At 41.4% G+C, this 22,070-nt stretch overlaps 1 protein-coding gene across 1 annotated transcript; it reads left to right on the forward strand.

Moving 5' to 3' along the window:
• Positions 1-3,599: 3,599 nt before the first annotated feature.
• Positions 3,600-8,246, forward strand: dnal4a (dynein, axonemal, light chain 4a). The gene is made up of 3 exons (XM_073833525.1): positions 3,600-3,677; positions 6,149-6,232; positions 6,457-8,246. The coding sequence occupies exons 1-3, from the start codon at positions 3,606-3,608 to the stop codon at positions 6,619-6,621; spliced, it is 321 nt and encodes a 106-aa protein (XP_073689626.1). The 5' UTR covers positions 3,600-3,605; the 3' UTR covers positions 6,622-8,246.
• Positions 8,247-22,070: the final 13,824 nt, after the last annotated feature.

The raw sequence follows: 22,070 nt of genomic DNA on the forward strand, positions 1-22,070 counted from the left end.
TTTTTATAACTTTTTTTTTATCAGTAAGTCTCAAGCGATATATCAGAAAATATGCTAACAGACTATACTTAGTATAAAATAGGTGCATTATAAATCTATTACTTTTTTTTACTAGGATAGTTAAAGTGATAGTTTACTTAAAATGAAAATTCTGTCATCATTTACTCACCCTCACGGTCTTCCAAATAAACTACCTTTTCTTTGCTGAACACATACATTTTGATGCTTCTCATTGACTAGTAATTTTTCTTCCATACTATAGTGGAGTGTTTGGTTTTCAAAATATTATTTAATATATCCTATTTTATGCTCAACAGGTAAGTAAATAATGATGTAATGTTTATTTTTGAAAAACCCCTCTAATAGAGATCAGTTAAAGGGATAGTTCACCCCAAAATGAAGATTCTGTCATTAATTATTCACCCTCATGTCAGTCCAAACCCGTACGACTTTCAGTCATCTTTGGAACACAAATAAAGATATTTTTGAGCTTTCTTACCCTGCATAGACAACAACACAACTGACACTTTCAAGGCTCAGAAAGGTAGTAAGGACATCATTAAAATAGTCCATGTGATCAGTGGTTCAACCGTAATTTTACAAAGCTACGAGAATACATTAGTTTGCAAAGAAAACAAAAATAACAACTTTATTTAGCAATTCCTCTCCTTCCAGTCACCATAGCGCCATTGCGGAGAGTATCATGACGCATGCATTTGGTGCTGTTAAAGTCCTCCTGAAATCAAAATTAAAGTTTTTTGGGCTTTTAGTATGAATATATTAGCCATAAGATTATCTATAAGCTAGTGTGCTTCAAAACAATGACAAAATTCGCTTTTACAAGATATGGGCATTCAAAACTTACAGTCTCGTCACTTCCGCCAATATCAACGATTTTGATGATATCACCGTGCACTTCAGTTTCTCATCAAACGTTCTGACCAATCAAATGCTTTCTAGAGTCCGTAGCGTCCCGCCCCCTACACAGAGACACAATAACACAGAGATCACTATTTTGTTTTAGCAAGAGTTTCATATTGAATCTATGGGGTAATTTATTAGACTGCTGTCATAAGCTTACAAATGCGGCTTTACCGAGCTCACGGCTCTGGCCCGAGCAGATATTAATGGAACGCTATTGGCTCTTCAAAATAAGTGGGCGGGGCTTAGTGATATGTTTTTGTTTCAGTTAAAAGCACGTCACCACATAGAATAACGCTGCGTGTTTCAAGGCACTTCGGTGGACCTTTAACGTAGAGGTGATAGAGGAGAAGAATTGTTGAATAAAGTCATTATTTTTTTATTCATACATTTTGTGCTTCATAACATTACGGTTGATCCACTGATGTCACATGGACTTTTTTTTTTTTTTTAACAATGTCCTTACCTTACTATGTTCCTGTGCCTTGAGTAGTAGGACCCTTGCGGTCTATGCAGGGTCAGAAAGCTTTCGAATTTCATCTAAAATATCTTAATTTGTGTTCCGAAGATAAACAAAGGTCTTATTAATTTGTAAAGACAAAAGGGTGACTAATTAATGACAGAATTTTCATTTTGGGGTGAGCTATTCCTTTAAGATGCCTTTTCCTTATCTGAAAATTCAGATGTTCAGCTGAGAAACTCCAGCTCTGTTTGCTACTTTGAAGTTTATACAGCTTTATAGGTGCCATGAAAGTATTTGAAGGTGCAGAAAAAGCTCTAAAAACTGACAAAGAACAGACAAACCATCATCCCCCTGTGGAGAAGTGAATGATGCTTGGGAAAGATGTGTGGGAGGTCTTTTAACCTCTAGTCTCTGTTATGAAAGACTGTTATCTGTGTTGGTGGTGTGGGCGCTGATGGCAGCCCGCTCAATAACATCTGCACGTGGACCAAAAATAATAATAATAATAATAATAATAATAATAATAATTGTAACGCCATTTTCAACAAGAATTTTGGTTGAATTAATATTCTAGAATGTGTTAAATAAGCTGTCAGCTTTTTAGATGCCTTGCCCCGGGATGAGACGCTAATGTGGATGGCCCACATTTCCTGGTAGTTTCCTTAATCTCCAAAATGTCATAATTCCCACTGGGATTACCTTTCCGACCCTCTTTCTCTGACCATCCAGGAAGGAAAATGAAAGGCTTTAATGCCATTATAATCTAAAAACAAAGGCTTACTGGCAGATTTGTATGTCACACCAAACGACTGACCTTATTTTAACACAAAAACACACTTTCAGGCTTTTCACTGACAAAAAGTAATATGATATATCATGGTATTTAGAAATGCCTTGGAGAAGAAGAAAAAAAAGAAGAAACGTGATAAGTCAAAATCATGGCATTGTATCAAAGTGGACGGAGGCGGAAATAAACAGGTCACGTGGGTCGGAGGTTGCCAAGGCCGGTGTGTCTCCATGACAACACTAGTAGAGGAGCGTGTCTGTGTACAGCAGTACAGAGCGGTAGGTAATTAGCCTATGTGGATGTGAAATATTACGAGCTTTAAATGATTTACATGTTTATGTTTCTCCGTTGCTTTCAGCTGTTTATCAGTCCTAGCGTTTTAAGTCCAGGCTTAATGGGAGTCGAGCTAGCAAGCTAACGTTAGCCCAGTGATGCTAAAAACAAACGCTTACTCGACACGTTTGTTTATCTTCACTTTAATTGATCGGTTTATCAATTCCTTTTAGATAACGATGTGCTACAGATTTATTTTGAACAACAGGGTTTATTTTATATAAATCTGGCTGTGTTTAATAAATGCTTTTACAGTTATTGACACAATGTAACGTTAATGACAGGCTTTAACATCAAGATTCGCACATTTTTTAATACAAATATTGCAAATGTAATGTTTACATGTTTAAAGTTAGAAATTAGAAAAAAATATCTTTTTCGATTAAGTGTAGCATGTCATTCCAACTTTCTGGTTCAGACATTATAAAAGATACTAAGATCTTTTATTATCTTAGTAACTTACCTATTATAAAAACGGATTCGCGCAGGTTTATATGTATCATAACTTATTGAAATTAAATAATAATTTTTAATTTTAATAATTTAATCATAAATGCAGTAATGTTGTTAAATATTATTACGATTTATAAAATAACTCTTTTCTATTTTAGCATGTTTTAAAATGTAATTTATTCCTGTGATGAAAGCTAAAGTTTCAGCATCATTACTCCAGTCTTCAGTGTCACGTGATCCTTTAGAAATCATTTTAGTATAGTTATTAAACTCTTCCACTTTCCCAACATAGTTTTAAAGCTTTAAAGTTTTGTATTTGCTTCTTGTTGAGGTTCCGATTTTCAAGAATCATTATCAAGAATCACGGAAATATAATGTGTAAATTCATTGCAAGACTACTCTTTTCCTTTGTGTTCATTTTGGCATTTTTATATATTTCATGAGGACAGTCACCCACATTTACCTTTGATTATCTATAAACAAATGTGTTCTTCATTCTTTGTACAAATACTGAAAATTTGAGATATGTTATCCACTGCGCTGGATAACATATTTTGTGGGTGAGAAGTTTGACCTAATGTTCTGATTTTCCTTTTCATCAGACATGTCTAATCTGTCTGTCTCTCTCTCTTTTTAGTGAAGAAAAGGATGGCAGAAACCGGTGATGGTAAAAAAGAGGATGCCGACTACAAAAGACTGCAAAGCTTTCCGCTCATCAGGGTGGGTGCAGCTCGAATACTGATGCTGTGACCTAGATAGAAATAACCAGTTATGGATGTGTCTGTTTGTCTGTTTTAGATCTCTCAAATGGGTCCCTTTTCCATCTTTATCAAATCATGAGATTTTAAATGTCTATTTATGTTTTTTTCTCTTCTTTATATAGCATGGTTGATCGACTTTTTACTGTTTTAATAGTTTGCACGGCTTTGGTCAACTCAACAAAGTTTATGTATTTAATATGTTTAATACATATACACTACCAGTCAAACGTTTTTGGACAGTAAGATATTTCATGTTTTTTAAAGAAGTCTCTTCTGCTCACCAAGGCTGCATTGATTTGATCCAAATTACAACAAAAGCGGTAAAATTGGGAATTTTTTTTTTTTACAATTTAAAATAACTGTTTTCTATTTAAATATTTTTTAAAATGTAATGTATTCCTGTGGTGAAAGCTAAATTTTCAGCATCATTACTCCAGTCTTTAGTGTCACATGATCCTTCAGAAATCATTCTAATATGCTGCTTTTCTGCTTATCAATATTTAAAACAGCTGAGTACATTTTTAGGATTCTTTAATTTGAATAGAAATATCTAAAGATCAGAAATGAATACTTTTATTTAGCAAGGATGCTTTAAATTGATCAAAAGTGATCAAAAAGTGATAAAGACATTTATAATGTTACAAAATATTTCTATTTCAGACAAATGCTGTTCTGTTAATCAAAGAACCCGAAAAACCTGAACAAATTCTACTCGGCTGTTTGTCAACATATTAATAATAATAAATGAATAATACATTTTTTGAACAGCAGATCAGCATATTAAAATGATTTCTGAAGGATCATGTGACTGGAGTAATGATGCTTAAAATTCAGCTTCGAAATCACAAAAAAAATTACATTTCAAAATGTATTCAACTAGAAAAATATTAGTAAAAATATTTCAGAATTTTACTGTTTTTGCTGTACTTTGGATCAAATAAATTCAGGCTTGGTGAGCAGAAGTGATGTCTTTTAAAAAACAAATCTTACTGTTCAAAAACTTTTGACTGGTAGTAGTGCATGTTATTTTAATTTATAATAATTTACAATACCTTCTATACACTACTGTTCAAGGTTTGGGTCTCTTATGCTCAACAAGGCTGCATTTGTTTGATCAAAAATTGTGAAATATTATTACAGTTTAAAATAACTGTTTTCTATTTGAATATTTTTTTAAACATAATTTATTCCTGTGATTAAAAAGCTGAATTTTCAGTATCATTACTCCAGGCTTCAGTGTCACATGATCCTTCAGAAATCATTCTAATATTCTGATTTGCTGTTCAAGAAACATTTATTATTATTGTCTTAATAATATTATTATTATTGTCTTAAAAACAGTTGGGCTGCCTAATATTTTTTGTGTAAACAGTGATACATCTATTTTAGGATTCTTATTCTTAAAAATTAAAAAAGCAATATGAGTCCTGCACATAATTTACGGACAAAAATGTATTTATCCATAATTTGTTTAATTTAGCGTTTTATTAAATCATTCCCTCGTTAGTTCAGTCGTGTCCACACATTAAGAATAAGTTCCCACAACTTGTTAATTAGTTCCCTCATTTTAGTAAATCTGTATACATTTTTTTAACATTAAATTTCTTTGTAACAGTGTAAAAGTCTTTGTCTCTTTTGTTCAATTTATTGTATCCTTAATGAATAAAAAAGTCAAAATGTTACTGGCCACAAACATTTGAATGGCAGTGTTTTATACTTCATATACCAGTCAAAAGTTTTTGAACAGTATGATTTTTAATATTTTTTTTAAAGAAGACTCCTCTGCTCACCAAGCCTGCATTTTTTTTGATCTGAAGTACAGCAAAAACAGTACCATGGTCAAATATTTGTACTACTTTAAAACAACTTTGGGAACGTAATGATAGACAATAATGCTTTTGTTTAGCAAGGCTGCTTTAAATTGATCAGAAGTGATGATAAAGACATTTGTAATGTTACAAAAAATTACTATTTCAGATAAATGCTGTTCTTCTGAACAAAAAAAAAAAACTAAAAATATTCTGCTCAGCTGTTTTCAACATAATAATAATTATAAATGTTTTGTGAGCAGCAAATCAGAATATTAAAAAGATTTCTGAAGGATCATGTGACTGGAGTAATGATGCTAAAAATTCAGCGTTTAAATCACAGGAATAAATTACATTTTAAAATATAATACAGTTATTTTAAATAGTAAAAAAAAATTAAAATGTTACTGTTTTGCTGTATTTTAGGTCAAATATATGCAGGCTTGGTGAGCAGAAGAGACTTCTTTCAAAAAAACATTAAAAATCTTACTGTGCAAAAAGTTTTGCCTGAGTGTATCGATGCTAATGCCATATATTTGAATGTAATGCAGTGACCTCAAAAATGAGCTTATTACACCTGTAAGAGCTTGACTAGACTGTGTTTTGTTGGTTTTATCTACAGCACACAGATATGCCAGAGGAGATGCGTGTGGAGACTATGGAGCTTTGTGTCACAGCCTGCGAGAAATTTGCCTCCAACAATGAGGTTAGTCAGGTTTGAGTGTGCATGTGAGCGTGTGCTTGTGCTACGAAGCGTAGGCTTTCAGATGTATGTGCTCCCCAGGTCACACAGGTGGGGGTGGGCTCTGTGTTTCCGTCTAGTACTGAGTCAGGCCGCTTCACACGCTCACAGTCTGGCCATCTGGACTGCCCTAGTAGCCTACATGCTTTCATCTCGTTCTCCTTCTCGCTGGTTCACTCTATTTTCAGAGTGCTGCCAAGATGATCAAGGAGTCCATGGATAAGAAGTTTGGCAGTTCGTGGCATGTGGTGATCGGTGAGGGGTTTGGGTTCGAGGTGAGCCATGAAGTCAGGAACCTGCTCTACATGTTCTTTGGGGGAAGTCTGGCCGTGTGCGTTTGGAAATGCTCGTGATGTCGCTTCCTGCCCACACAATCGCCACTGTGAGATATTTATACTCACGGATCTGTCCTAACTATGCAGCCCTATTTGACTTGAGATGTGTGTGTGTGTGTGTGTGTGTGTGTGTGTGTGTGTGTGTGTGTGCAAATGTGCGAAAATGGAGGGGGAAAAAGAATACAGATTCTTGTGCACTTCTCCAAATCACTCTTACATTTTACTAAATAGATTTTAAGAAATTTGATTAACTTTTTTAAACATTTTTATTGAACCTACGGAGTTTATTGCAACTGACTGCAGGACCTAATTATGAAAATGTTTTGTTTTTGTCCTCTTCCTATGCGATTTACTTTCTTAAAACATGTTGGTCTTATTGTGTACAATTCATTATAGCACATTATTCCAAAGAAAACTTTTGCCTTTGTAATATTTCATCAAAACATATTAACTTGCCGCTGTTCTCAAATGTCTGATTCATTTTTAATCCAACTTATTTTCAAATCCCTTCCCATCAAGCATCCATCACTATTCTTTATGAATAATGAATGAATGAATTCTGGTATGCAACACCCAATTTAATGGCCAATCAGTTCCAAGTGGATAAAAATGCAGTCCTACCTTTTTTCTTTTTTTTTAAATTGAATGTTATTTTTCATTCAGAAATGCATTGTATTACAGGAGTCAAATGGGTTTTGAACTCGGTTTTATGTTACAGTTTGCATTGTGTACATTATTCCAAAAATATATGTGCCTTTGTCTGTTACTAATAGCCAAATAGCTATTAGTCATAGTTTTTGCAATATGTAACCCTGGACCACAAAACAAGTTTTAAGTAGCACGGGTATATTTGTAGCAATAGCCAAAAATACACTGTATGTTTCAATATTGTCAATTTTTATTTTATGCCAAAAATCATTGGGATATTAAGTAAAGGTCATGTTCCATGAAGATATTTAGTAAATTTCCTACCATAAACATATCAAAACTTAATTTTTGATTAGTAATATGCATTGCTAAGAACTTCATTTGGACAACTTTAAAGGCGATTTTATCAATATTTCGATTTTTTGCACCCTGATATTCCAGATTTTCAAATAGTTGTATCTCACTCAAATATTGCCCTAACATAACAAACCATACATCGATGGAAAGCTTATTTATTTATGTAGTAATCTCAATTTCAAAAAAACTGACCCTTATGACTGGTTTTGTGGTCCAGGGTCACATATATAACTTTTGGCTTGGCTCATCCATCAATTTCATTCATCAGGTTTGTAATGCTCACTTTATTGTTAAGTTCTGCTCTTGATGATGAATATCCTGTTCCATTCAGAAATACACTACTGTTAAAAAGTTTGAGGTTAATAGGATTTTATTAGTTGACTAAGGTTATATTTATTTGGTTAAAATAATAGGTAAAAACACTAATATTGTGAAATAATATTATTTTCAGCAGTCATTAGAACAGTCTTCATGATCCATCAGAAAGAAATCATTCACAAAAATATGCTGATTTAGTGCTCAAAAAACATTTTTTACTATTATCAATACTGTAACGGTATAATCAATATTGTGGTATTGCGATAGCAAAACTTTCTCGATATTATCATGATCACATACGATATGAAACAATAGGTCTTCCAGGCATAAAGTGTATTTGTTCAAATATATTTTATTGTCTTATTCTATCATAAAAGGTCTTCAAAGTTGTGTTTTGAGCCATTATGCTTTGTCACAGTATTCGTCAAACAAACTAAAACTAAAAACAAAATATGGGTTAATCACTTCATCAAGTCGCTTCCAGTTTCAAAGCGAAGCTTGCACTTCGTTCAGTTCGTGATCCAGTGTTTTCCGCACGTCAGAACGGCTCGGTTCACAGTGAATGCAGTGAACTTGTTTATTGCATGTGCTGTGAGTTTAGCGCACATTTGGGAATGCAGTGGCCACTAGTTATGCTTTATTTTTTGTGGCAGATAATTACTAGATTTGTTGTGAGACGCGCTTTAGTAAGTCTTTTTTCATTGAAGCTGGAGTTCCCCTTCAGTCGAATCACTTCGACGTTACATGGGAATTCGCTTAGAATCCAATCATCTCTGAGCCTTATAAAAAAGGCCAATGAAAATTGGCGAGTGGCATTTGCATGACGCGCCACGCCCCGTACATACGGGTATAAATAGCGACGTCATGCGCCAGTCAGACAGCTTCTTCGCTTCAGATCCGTCTGAATGATTGAGCCTGCTGTTCTCTCTGCTAAAGAGTTTTCATCTTCAAGAGTTCTTCCAGAGTTCCTGCTCTCTCTTCTGGCGTTCTGCAACAATCTAAAAGAGCTTACCGTTGCAATCGTCAGCGATCTCCCGCGGGCTGCCGTTTTCACGGCCATTACAGCCGCACTGCATTCCAGCGAGAAAGTCCCGTTGAGTGCACAGCCGCCCCGCGGCTTTTTCCCTGGGCAGACCGGGAGCTAAAAGAGCAATTTCTCACGGCTGTTAAGACGTTCTTTTCAGAATGGCTTTTCGGCCGTGCGCTTCAGGATGCGGTAGTTTCCTCCCTCCTGCGGACGGACATGATCACTGCCTCACGTGTTTGGGGAAAGAGCACGCTGAGGCAGCGTTCACGGATGGTGAATGCATTCATTGCGAATGCATGACCATGACCACGCTGAAGTCCCGCCGCTCGTTCGCGAGGCGGCTCCCCCCGTCTTCCTCCCGCGGTCCGTCGTTAAGCCGTCAATGCTTTTCGGCCACCGCGGCCAGGCGCGGGGGGGACTTAACAGTCACCGTGCAGAACGCACCGCCGGCCCAGAAAGCCCTGCGGTCTTCTGTCACACAGCGTGGTCCCGTCGAGTTCCCGGAGCAGTACGCTTCCCCGCCCAGCGGGCTGAGCGTCTCCTTCGGTGCTCCTGCGGAGGATGAGATGCCGATCGCAGCATCAGAGGGAGAGTCGGTCGGTGAGGCGGACGCTTCGGCGGCGCGACCCCCTGCTGAGGTGGCCGCTCCGTCTGAGGTGGACGTCGAGCTGTCGACTATGCTTCTCCGGGCCGCCAGGGGGATCGGTTTGGAGGTGCCCCAGGCGCCCCCGGCCGATCCTTCTAGGCTGGATGATTGGTTCCTGGGGAGGGCCCCCGCGGCTCCACCTCGCCCTCCCTCGGTCCCATTCTTCCCGGAGGTGCACGAGGAGCTGACAAGATCTTGGCGGGCCCCTTTTTCATCACGGCCCCGCCCCAGCTCCTCTCCCCTCGCCACCCTCGATGGCGGGGCGGCCAGGGGGTATGCAGCGATTCCCCGGGTCGAGCGCGCTGTAGCGGTGCACTTGTGCCCGCGCGGCGCTGCCACCTGGCGGGATCGTCCGCATCTCCCGTCCAGGGCGTGTGAGCGTTCGTCCGCTCTTGCGGGCCGCGTTTATCACGCCGCTGGACAGGCCGCCACCGCCCTGCATGCTATGGCGATTTTACAAGTTTATCAGGCCCAGGCCCTGAAACAGCTGCACGAGGGTGGTCCCGACCAGGGGGTTATGGAAGAACTCCGCGCCGCCACCGACTTCGCCCTACGGGTGACGAAGGTCACGGCGCGTTCCCTTGGTCAGGTGATGTCCACAGCCGTGGTCCAGGAGCGACACCTATGGCTCACTCTGGCCCAGATGGCAGACGTCGACAAGGCTCTGTCGAGGACTTTGCCCAGCAGTTCTCGGCGGTCCAGAAGCAGAGGGAGGCCATCCAACACATCCTGCCCCGCCGCGAGTCCAAACCCATCCCGCCGCCGGTGGCCCAGCCTCCCCCCGCTCGTCGCCGAGGGCGCCCCCGCCGCCCGCCTCTCAGGGACCTGCGAAGAACACCCGCAAAAGAGCCGCGAAACGTCCCTGACGCGGGCAACCCGGAGGTGGAGAAGTTTGTTCTTCAGGGGACGAGAACATCTACGTCCCCGCTCCCGGTGGAGGGCCGGGGGTTGTTGTGCACTCTAACGCTGCCGCCGGCCTACGGGTCGGCGGTACCCACAACTTCAATAAAAGAGCAATTTCCTTCACCTCCGGGGCCGGCTCCGTGTTCCCGTTCCGGGCGGCACCAGGATGCCCTCTCGGAGCCGGATACGGAGCTGTCTGTCGCCAGCGCGGGAACCTGGGAAGAAGGTAGGCCCTGCTCAGAGCAGCTTGTCTCCCCTCCCTGTTCCCCCCCCCCAGGCTGCCCCACCACGGTCACGTCGGTCAACGTTCCCTTGACACCCCTGTCGAGGCGCTTGGGGGCCTGGCTTCAGCTCCCCAGCCCCTCGCGGTGGTTGATACGGACGGTACGTCTCGGCTATGCGATTCAGTTCGCCAAAGCTCCGCCCAGGTACAGAGGTGTCCTTCACACTCGTGTCCACTCAGACACCCACGCCGCTGTCCTGCGTGCAGAGGTCGCAGTCCTACTGGCGAAGGATGCGATCGAGCTTGTCCCTCCAGCCGAGATGAGGTCAGGGTTTTACAGTCCCTACTTCATCGTGCCCAAAAAGAGTGGTGGGTTAAGACCCATCCTGGATCTCAGAGTCCTGAATCGGTCCCTTCTCAGGCTGCCGTTCAAGATGCTTACGACGAAGCGCATGCTCTCATGCATTCGTCCCCAGGATTGGTTTGCAGCCGTCGACCTGAAGGACGCGTACTTTCATGTCTCGATTCTTCCTTGCCACAGGCCCTTTCTTCGGTTTGCGTTCGAGGGTCGAGCATACCAGTACAAGGTTCTCCCATTCGGCCTGTCCCTCTCTCCTCGCGTTTTCACCAAGGTTGCGGAAGCGGCCCTGGCCCCTCTTTGGCTGTCAGGTTTCCGCATCCTCAACTATCTCGACGACTGGCTTCTGATAGCCCACTCTCGAGAGGTGCTATGCGACCAGAGGGACCTGGTGCTTCAGCACCTCAGCCGTCTGGGCCTTCAGGTCAACCGAGAAAAGAGCAAACTCTCCCCAGTGCAGAGGATCTCTTTTCTCGGTGTGGAGCTGGACTCGGTCTCCATGACAGCCCGTCTCACCAACGAGCGCGCTCAGTCGGTGCTGAGATGTCTAGATTTATTCAGGCACAAGACAGCGGTTCCTCTAAAAACTTTTCAGAGGCTCCTGGGGCATATGGCAGCTGCGGCCGCGGTCACGCCGCTGGGCTTGCTTCATATGAGACCGCTTCAGCACTGGCTACACGACCGAGTCCCGAGACGGGCATGGCACCGTGGCACACTCCGGATTGGCGTTTCCCCGCAGTGTCGCCGCCTATTCAGCCCGTGGTCAGACCCTGCCTTTCTCCAGGCCGGAGTACCCCTGGGGCAGGTGTCCAGGCACATCGTGGTTTACACGGATGCCTCCACCACGGGTTGGGGTGCTGTGTGCAACGGGCAAGCAGCTTCGGGCTCCTGGACAGGACCTCGACTGCAGTGGCACATCAATTGCCTCGAGTTGCTGGCTGTGCTTCTGGCCCTTCGTCGCTTCCGACCGACGTGGCGTCAGAAGCACGTACTTGTGCGTACCGACAGCACTGCGACTGTGGCTTATATCAACCGCCAGGGCGGCCTCCGCTCCCGTCGCATGTCACAACTCGCCCGCCGTCTGCTCCTCTGGAGTCAAACGTGGCTGAAATCGCTACGAGCCATTCACATTCCGGGGGAACTCAACCGTGCAGCCGATCAGCTCTCACGGCAGTCCACCCTCCCTGGAGAATGGCGACTCCACCCCGAGACAGTCCAGCTGATTTGGAGGCATTTCGGGGAGGCCCAGATAGATCTGTTTGCCTCCCCCGAATCCTCCCACTGCCAGCAGTTCTTCTCCCTCAACGAGGTATCCCTCGGCAGGGACGCTCTGGCCCACAGCTGGCCTCCGGGGCCCAAGTACGCCTTTCCCCCAGTGAGCCTCCTTGCACAGACCCTGTGCAAGATCAGGGAGGACGAGGAGCAGGTTCTCCTGGTCGCCCCATACTGGCCTGCCAGGACCTGGTTCCCAGAACTCATTTCCCTCACGGCAGCCCCTCCCTGGAAAATCCCCTTGAGGAAGGACCTTCTTTCTCAGGGGTTGGGCACTATCTGGCACCCACGTCCCGATCTATGGAACTTGCACGTTTGGCTCCTGGACGGGACGCTTCAGACCTCGCCGGCCTTCCACAGGCCGTGGTAGAAACCATCACTCAGTCCCGAGCCCCCTCTACAAGGCAGGCGTACGCACTGAGGTGGGGTCTATTCGTCGACTGGTGTTCCTCACGAGAACAGGACCCACAGAGATGCACGATTGCAGTAGTGCTTTCCTTCCTGCAAGAGAAGTTGGAGCGCAGGCTGTCCCCTTCGACTCTCAAAGTGTATGTTGCCGCTATTGCCGCACATCACGATGCAGTGGATGGATCATCCCTAGGTAAGCACCCTCTGGTCGTGAGATTCCTCAGAGGCGCTAGGAGGATCAATCCTCCCAGACCGCGCCTCGTACCCTCTTGGGACCTCTCCGTCGCCCTCCAGGGCCTGCGGGGACCTCCCTTCGAGCCCCTCGCCTCAGTTGAGCTTAAGTTTCTGTCATTAAAGACAGCGCTCCTGACTGCGTTGGCCTCCATCAAGAGGGTGGGGGATCTGCAAGCTTTCTCTGTCGACGAAGCGTGCCTGGAGTTCGGGCCCGGCGATTCTCACGTCATCCTGAGACCCCGGTCCGGCTATGTGCCCAAGGTTCCCACCACGCCTTTCCGCGATCAGGTGGTGAACCTGCAAGCTCTGCCCTTGGAGGAGGCAGACCCAGCTTTAGCATCGTTGTGTCCAGTCCGTGCTCTGCGCACTTACGTAGACCGCACTCGGCACTTCAGACGCACTGAGCAGCTCTTTGTCTGCTTCGGAGGTCAGCAGAAAGGGAATGCTGTCTCCAAACAGAGGTTGGCGCATTGGGTGGTAGAAGCCATCTCCCTGTCTTACTTGTATCAGGGAGAGCCTTGCCCCTTAGGCTTGCATGCCCACTCCACACGGAGTGTTGCATCTTCCTATGCGTTGGCACATGGCGCCTCATTAGCGGACATCTGCAGAGCTGCCGGCTGGGCGACACCAAATACCTTTGCCAGGTTTTACAACCTTCGCTTAGAGGCCGTGTCCTCCCGAGTTCTGACAGGTGACCGGGAGGACGGCTAGTGTCGGCTTGCTGCGCCATTCCCACGTGGATCCGTGCGCTATCTCCCAGTTGTTCCCTCCGGCGAACCTGGGTCCTCCATGCCCCTCAGTCCGGGCTAGACGCGGAGTAGCTCCTGACTGTGCTCCTGCCGGGTCTCCTTCGCCCCGCAGGTTGTGGCTATTTTTCTCTATATTTTTCCAGGGGTCAACCAGAAGGCCTCTGTTTTCCTCGTATATCCCTAAAACCCCCTTATGGATATATTGAATTTCTTATTTTCACATGAACAGAATTCATGTCTCCGCCCCCCCAACCCCTGCTTCAGTTTCTGGCATCCCTGGGGACCCCCCTTCTCGGGCCCCAGGGCGTTGGGAAGGTTACGTTAACGTCCGCCTGTTGACACGTCCGCCTGCCGGCACGTGGTCGTTGTGTAACGCGGCGCAGGGACGTGGCTTGTTCCATAGGGTCAGTTCCCATGTAACGTCGAAGTGATTCGACTGAAGGGGAACGTCTAGGTTACGTAGGTAACCCTCGTTCCCTGAAGGAGGGAACGGAGACGTTACATCCCCTGCCACGTCCCTGTCGTCGCGCTGACGCCGGCTCAATCCGGCTCCTCAGCGAAGAACCTGTCTGACTGGCGCATGACGTCGCTATTTATACCCGTATGTACGGGGCGTGGCGCGTCATGCAAATGCCACTCGCCAATTTTCATTGGCCTTTTTTATAAGGCTCAGAGATGATTGGATTCTAAGCGAATTCCCATGTAACGTCTCCGTTCCCTCCTTCAGGGAACGAGGGTTACCTACGTAACCTAGATGTTTTCTGTCCAAATAAAAGCTCCACTGCTGTTTCCGTCAAAAGGAAGCTTAAAAGTGCAGTATTAATTTCTGACAACTAGCGGCTTAAATGGGTAATATTACTGCAGTCCAAATTCAAAATATCTCTTTCAAGTGTAGAAATTAGGAAAGAAGTATTGAAATTTCAATACCGTAGCATAAAGCAAAATAATATACCTATCTTACAGTGCAACTATTACTGTCATAGGAATAACAATAAAATAAAACTGTTATTATTATTATTATATTATTCTAATTTGTTTGGCTTCCTAAAACACCAGCGTGAATGTAATTTAGACTGAGACAGTATACCACAAATAAAAAGAAGGTTGAGTCCCCATTAAAGTTCATGTACAAGACAGTTTCTTCTGACTTATGCTTTCTTAGTTAAGAACATGGCCTAGAGCTCTTAATTTTGAACTCTCAAAGTGCATTAGAATAATTTAAATTTAAAATGTGCAAAACTGTTTTTTTTTCCCCAAGTCTTCATGCGTCTTTTTTTTTGTGGGCTTCATATCGAGATATTATTGTATTGTGAGATTTTGATATTGTTACATCCCTATACACTACTGTTAAGTTTGAGGTCAGTAAGATTTCATTAGTTTACCAAGGTTTTGTTTATTTGATTAAAATAGTCAAAACACCAATATTCTCAAATATTATTACAATTTTAGAATAGCTGTTTTGTAATTTAATATAAATTATTCCTGTGAGGTCAAAGCTGAATTTTCAGCAGTTATAAGAACACTCTTCATGATCCTTCAGAAAGATTCTAGAAATCATTCAAAAACTTTTTGTTACTATTATCAGTGCTGAAACAGTTGGACACTGCAGTGGAAACAGCAATACATTTTGTTTTCAGGATTCTTTGATAAGTTTCAGGATTCTTTGAAAGAACAGTTATTTTAAACATGCATCGTTTCTAACAAAATAAATCTTTAATGTGCTCTTGTTGAATAAAAATCCTCTTGCTTCAAGCATTTGAACAGTAGTGTATGTCACATTACAGAGGTAAAATGGACTGTAAGTGGCAATATGTAGTTAAGTTGTGTAATCCCTATGATTTCAGTGCATTTGTGAGTGAACATACAGTAATGTGCTTGTAACAACTGAAGTGTCAGTCTGCGTTTTGGTCTCTTTGAGGCTCAGAAGACTCACTTGTATTCGTCTGGCAGGTTGTCGTAGGAGTGTGTTTGCTGTGTGAGGCTGTTGAGGACAGAATGAGTGTCGTTGCACTCCATTTCATGTGCCATTTTAAAAATTCATTCCCTCTCTCTGTCCTTCTTTCTTTCTCTCTCTCTCCCTCTCTCTCTGTCTGTCTCTTTCATTCTGTTTCCTGTCCAGCAGTGTGTCTCTTTCTCCGTGGGCTGCTCTGCCACCTGTTTCAGATTCCTCTTTCACTCTTTTGTTCTATCCTTTCATTGTCATCCCAGAAATCTTGTGCTCTGTACTTTCCCCTCTTTACATAACCAGCATTTGTAGAGTGTGAATACTTGAATGTGATATGAAGATTTTCAGATTTTTAAAACTTGGTTTCTGAAGGTTTCTGTAGCCATGCAATAATACAATTTTTACTCTCTCTCCTTTTTCGTTTTTGGTAGCATTTCACAGCCCTGAATTTCATAAATGCTGAAACCAGTCATTCACTAGCATAACTTGCAATTATTTGGATGGTACATTTCACATGGTTATCTAATTACAGAAATTAATGGTGCTTGTTTGTGGTTTAATTATGGGAGCAATTTCTGTGCCACTTGTGTTGTTAAATGAAATTGCAATTGAAATTGGAATTTCATCCACTGGTTGGCTAACTCATTGTTTGAGCCAATGTTATTGTGTCTAGCCCAGTCAGGCCACTGATTGCAATTGACCCTTCGCAGGGAGTTTGACCAATCATAACGCTGAATACACCGTTTTTGTCCGACAAACAAACCAGACAGGAGAGTAAATTAACCTCAGTGGATTTTAACTTGAAAATTTGTGTGTATTTTAATGTCTATGATGCTCATTTATGTTTATTTTGTGCTATAACTAGTAAAGAGGAAGAGGTGATCGGTTCACGTGCTGCTTAAACTAAGGCACTACAGCAATCTGTACACATTAAACAGCCACAAAACTTTAATTATTGTTTGAATTTCTTTAAAAATGACCACTTTTAAAAGCTGAGACCTAAAGTTACCTGCTTTGCTTGTATGTTGGCGCATTCTCAGATGATTTTTCACTGCGTGAGAATATGATGTGTGACAATGGAGCGCCTTGGTTGTCGGACATAGCAAGCGTAACAAAAAGGGCAGGTCTTTGCGAAAGGTCAATTGCGAACAGCTATGGTGTAAGTGTTATAGTTTACATGGATAAACAAATGCAAATGTTATTTTAAAAATGTTTTTTAATCTTTTTTTTTTACCTCTGCTAACTTGAATGGTTCCTGTTTGACACTTTTGATACTTAAAACTTAACTTGCTGTCAAATTCATGAGTTTGATCAGAGAGGCGGCATGCAAATATGTCACAGTCATGATCCTGAGAAACAATTACCAGTGCAAATGGTGCTTTTGATTTCATCCGAGGTTATATGCTGCAATATTTGATCAGAATGTTCCACCCTTGTTCCTGCAATGTTTAACTGTTTAAATGCAGTAAAAAAAAAACTTTAATGACTTTATTATGATCTTTTAAAGTACATTTTTATGTCAACTCTGTGCAATAATTGCTCTGTTTAGATAAATAAAATTTTATAAAAGAACATGCGAGTCTACTGTCTGGTCAGCAAGTGCAAAAATTGAGTTTGAATATGTATTAAGAGATTCTTTAGTACTGAGACAAAATTGAAAACAGAAGAATTTTTAGCTGATTATACTAAGGATTTATTTTGAATTAAAGAGGGTTCTATTATGCTTTTTTACTATTTTAATTTTAGTCAGTTTGGTGTGTATGTTTGGGCATTAAAAAAACAAAGAATAGCGCCATTGCGAGTCACTCCCGGATAATTGAAAAAATAGGCATTAAGCGGGACGTGGGTGGAGCTGGTTGCTAAAACCATGCCCACTTAACGTGACAGTGGTGACAGCAGCAGCAATCCACCTGTCACTCGAGTGGCCTTGCACTTAATTATGCAGAACTTTAAGGCTTAATATAACCTAAACGGATGAGTTATAAAAAAAATTCACCCCCTCACAGTTAACATGAAGGGCAAAATTAGCTATATAGATCAAAACCACTTTTTTACCAGGCTGTAAACATATTTTTTCTGCGGTAAAGTTGGGCATTTTAACATGGGGAGTCTATGGGATTGACTCCCTTTTGGAGCCAGTCTCTAGTGACCAGTTGATAATAATTTACTTCAATAGAGAGAGCGGAAGGGTTGCCCCTTGGTATAAACGCAAGCATTGTCTAAGTGGCCGCGAACTGCTCCGGCAGCCTCCTGTAGTGAACTGATTTGTTTTTGAAGAAAAATAAGAAGAAAATAAAAATATCCATATTTAAAATGTAAGAATCACTTTAATCTAGAATGCGCTAACAGTTGTACACAGAGCTTGCTGCTTTGGGAAGGACTGAAACGCTGTCTAAGCTGTTCACAAAACGCAACGGGACTGCTAATCAATCACAAAACATTTAGTTTTCCGGAAGGCGGGCCTTCATCAAACCCAGAACTAATCGAGCCATTTGTGCCAGGCTAGGAAGAAAGCTATTGTAAATTATGTGAAAATAATGCGTTTTTTGAACCACCAAGCATGAGAGCATGTTCTAGTCTAGTGCACCCCCATAACTAAATCAAGACTTTGTAAAAGAGCATAATAGGACCCCTTTAATAAGAGAGATTCGCCTTTGTTTGGGTGCATCTCCTGCTTCAGTGTCCCAGAAAATGTATGTTATTACAAAATGGCAATTATTACAGTAATTTCAGTAATGTTTGTTATTCTCAACTCTCATTCTGATGGCACCTATTCACTGCAGTGAGCGAGTGATGTAATGCTATATTTCTCCAAATCTGTTCCAATGAAGAAATAAACTCATCTACTTCTTGGATGACCTGAGGGTGAGTACATTTTCAGCAATTTTTTCATTTCTCATTCAGCTATTCCTTACACTATTAGTTCACTTCCAGAATAAAAATGTCCTGATAATTTACTCACCCCCATGTCATCCAAGATGTTCATGTCTCTCTTTCTTCAGTCGAAAAGAAACAAGGTTTTTGAGGAAAACATTCCAGGATTTTCCACCATAGTTGACTTCAATGAGGATCAGCAGGTTGAAGGTCTAAATTGCAGTTTCAGTGCAGCTTCAAAGGGCTCTACACGATCCCAGCCGAGGAATACGAATCTTATATAGCGAAATGATCTGCCATTTTGTAAAAAATTAAAATGTATGTACTTTTTAACCACAAATGCTTGTTTTGTCTAGCTCTATAGTTTTTCAGCTGTCTGTTTTAATGTTTATAATACGCATAATACGCAATTTTTTGTAATATGCATAGTTCTAGTCCTGGGTGCTCATTGGTCAATACATTACAATACATACATAGTTGTGATTGAGCTACAGCAGGTTTTTGTTTTTAGTCTAAATTTGTTTTAGTCAGTAGTAGCGACTACTTAACCATGATTTTTTTTTTCCAAAAATGACGTTTCACAAGATAAGACCCTTATTCCTCAGCTAGGATTCAATTCAGGTTTATTTGTATAGCGCTTTTCACGATACAAATTGTTGCAAAGTAGCTGTACAGAAAATTTAGGTATCTACAATATATTTTGTAGCTTACTAGTGGTGACTACTGTACGTCAAGTGGATATACATATGGGATGACGATGAACACTATTAACAGTAACTTAACTTGTTGCAAAATTTCGTAGTGCTGTATGTTGTTTCAGGGCTGGCATCATCAGAGGTCCCGTGAGAAGTTGGCATCATCTCTTCTCTGGTATTCTGAATCTAGACTGAAGCTTGTGTAATTCCTAGTTACCATGGGATGTCAATCCTGTGGCAGAAACAGGGAAACAAATAGAGAAATAATAAGCGTAGCTGCTGTTCCAACCAAGCAAAAATGATGTGTTTAGCCCAAGCTGAAGAATGTTGATGTGCATTTGATCAGATGTAACTGAAGCTTGTGAGATACATTATGTGAGTGCTTGGCTAAAGAGATGAGTCTTTTATCTAGATTTAAACATGGAGAGTTTGTCTGAACCCTGAACATTATCAGGAAGGCTATTCCATAGTTTGGGAGCCAAATGTAAAAAAGCTGTCCCTCCTTTATAGTGGACTTTGCTATGCTAGGTAATACCAAAAGTCCAGAGTTTTGCGACCTTAGAGAGCGTGATGGATTGTAGCGTGGTAGGAGACTAGTTAGGTATGTAGGAGCTGAACCATTAAGGGCCTTATAGGTAAGAAGTAATATTTCGTAACTTATACAGAACCTAATAGGTAGCCAGTGCAGAGACTGTAAAATTAGTGTAATATGATCATATTTTCTTGACCTGGTAAGGACTCTAGCAGCTGCATTTTGGACTACCTGTAGCTTGTTTAGTGAAGATGCAGGACAACCACCTAGTAGTGCGTTACAGTAGTCCAGTCTAGACGTCATGAATGCATGAACTAACTTTTCTACATCAGAAACAAGTAACGTGTTCCGTAGCTTGGCAATATTTCTAAGATGGAAGAGTGCTGTTTTTGTTACATAAGAAATATGATTTTCAAAAGACAAGTTGCTGTCTAATATAACACCCAGATTTTTGACTGTAGAGGAAATAACAGTACATCCATCTTGCAAATTGCAATACAAGAGATTCTGTGTTCTGTTTTGTGTAGAGCCCTTTGAAGCTGCATTGAAACTGCAATTTGGACCTTCAACCCTTGAACCCCTATTGAAGTCCACTATATGGAAAAAAACCTGGAATGTTTTCCTCAAAAAAACTTTATTTCTTTTTGACTGAAGAAAGAAAGACAATGAGCATCTTGGATGACATGGGGGTGAGTAAATTATCAGGAAATTTCTATTCTGGAAGTGAACTAATCCTTTACATATTTAATATACATTTGAATCAGTATGAAGTATTAAGTTATGTCAGATAATTTACCCTTATGTCTCAAGATTTTTTTTTCCATTTACAACTGTGCATAAGTACTAATTTGTGAAGTCTGTTGCAGTTTAATGAAATTTCCAATGAGAATTTCTAATTTCCAATTAGCCTTTGTGCCACCGATGTTCTTGTCCTTAGAAATCCAGTATCTTGTTTTACATTTATAGGCTTTATTGACTAGCCCCTCCTAATGTCCATGTTCTTTTCCGTCCACCTTATCCACCTTCTATTTGTGTTTTTTGTTTTTCGATCATTTCTTGCCCAGACGTGCTGGCATCTCCCAGTCTCTTCTCTTTCTGTTCTCCTCTCTCTCTGTATTTCAGCTGAACTGAACCCAGATCAGATGGTGGGCTGGTGCTGTGTGTCTCTGGCTCACACTCCTCATTAACAGCTTGGCTCTCTCTGGGGGACTGCAGAATCTGCCTGACATTTTGCTGACCAGGAACATACCGCAGAGAGACACGGCGGGAAGAAGAATGCGAGCCAAAAATCAGATTCGAAACGAGATCATTAGATAGAAAGTATGTATCACGCCTGAGGCTTTATACTATGGTAAAATATGCACTAATACACAGGGGGGTAAAGATGGAAGAGAAAAGAGCTGAAATGAATTTGTCATTCGCTGTAGAACCTTCCTGGAGAAGAGAAGTGCAGATTGAATGGTAGAGAGATGTAGAGTGATTGATGAAAGGACAGAGCAGCGGTTGAGGAAGATCATCACAGTGATTTGTAGATCATGAATGTTCAGATGAAGCAGAAGAGGGATTACACTGATTACATAACTGTGTATGTGTTGAAAGTGAACGGGATGTGAGGAGAGCGTCAGTGAGGGGATGAGAGTGGGTTTGAGGGATGAATACAAATCAGTTTTCATTTTTTCCTTCCTGTCTACTTTTTATAATACACATAGTTCCAGTCCCGGGTGCTAATTGGTCAATACCCATCAATGTACGTTTGTTTTAGTCAGTAGTAGTGACTAACGGTGACTATTAACCATGATTTTATTCACAATACAGCATAACTAAGACATTATGGAATGAAATGGTAATCACCTCAGCAGCATTGGTTTGGGAAGTATTATTTCCGTTTCTTTTCTCCATAGGAAATTAAACTAATCCTTTAATAAAGTACTTTCAAATCAGAGAAAAAGATACTTAATATCTTTTCTAATGTCTTATATAATTATGAGGCAGTATGATATAATAGAATATAAAATTACTGAATCATATTCAGTCGATATATAGGCATAAAACTGCAAAATATTCTTTTAATCTGAAAAAAAGTCTCGTTTACTATAAATTTTGATCAATTTAATCCATACTGAAAAATTAATTATTTTAATGTATAAATATTTATTTCTAACTTATCATTAAATTATATTTATATTTGCATTTTATGTGTGTAATATTTTAAAGTAGTTTCTTATGCTCATCAAGGCTGCATTTATTTGATCAAAAATACAGAAAAAAACTAAAATTT

This window comes from Garra rufa, chromosome 1, assembly GCF_049309525.1.
Source record: "Garra rufa chromosome 1, GarRuf1.0, whole genome shotgun sequence".
Classification (NCBI taxonomy): domain Eukaryota; kingdom Metazoa; phylum Chordata; class Actinopteri; order Cypriniformes; family Cyprinidae; genus Garra; species Garra rufa.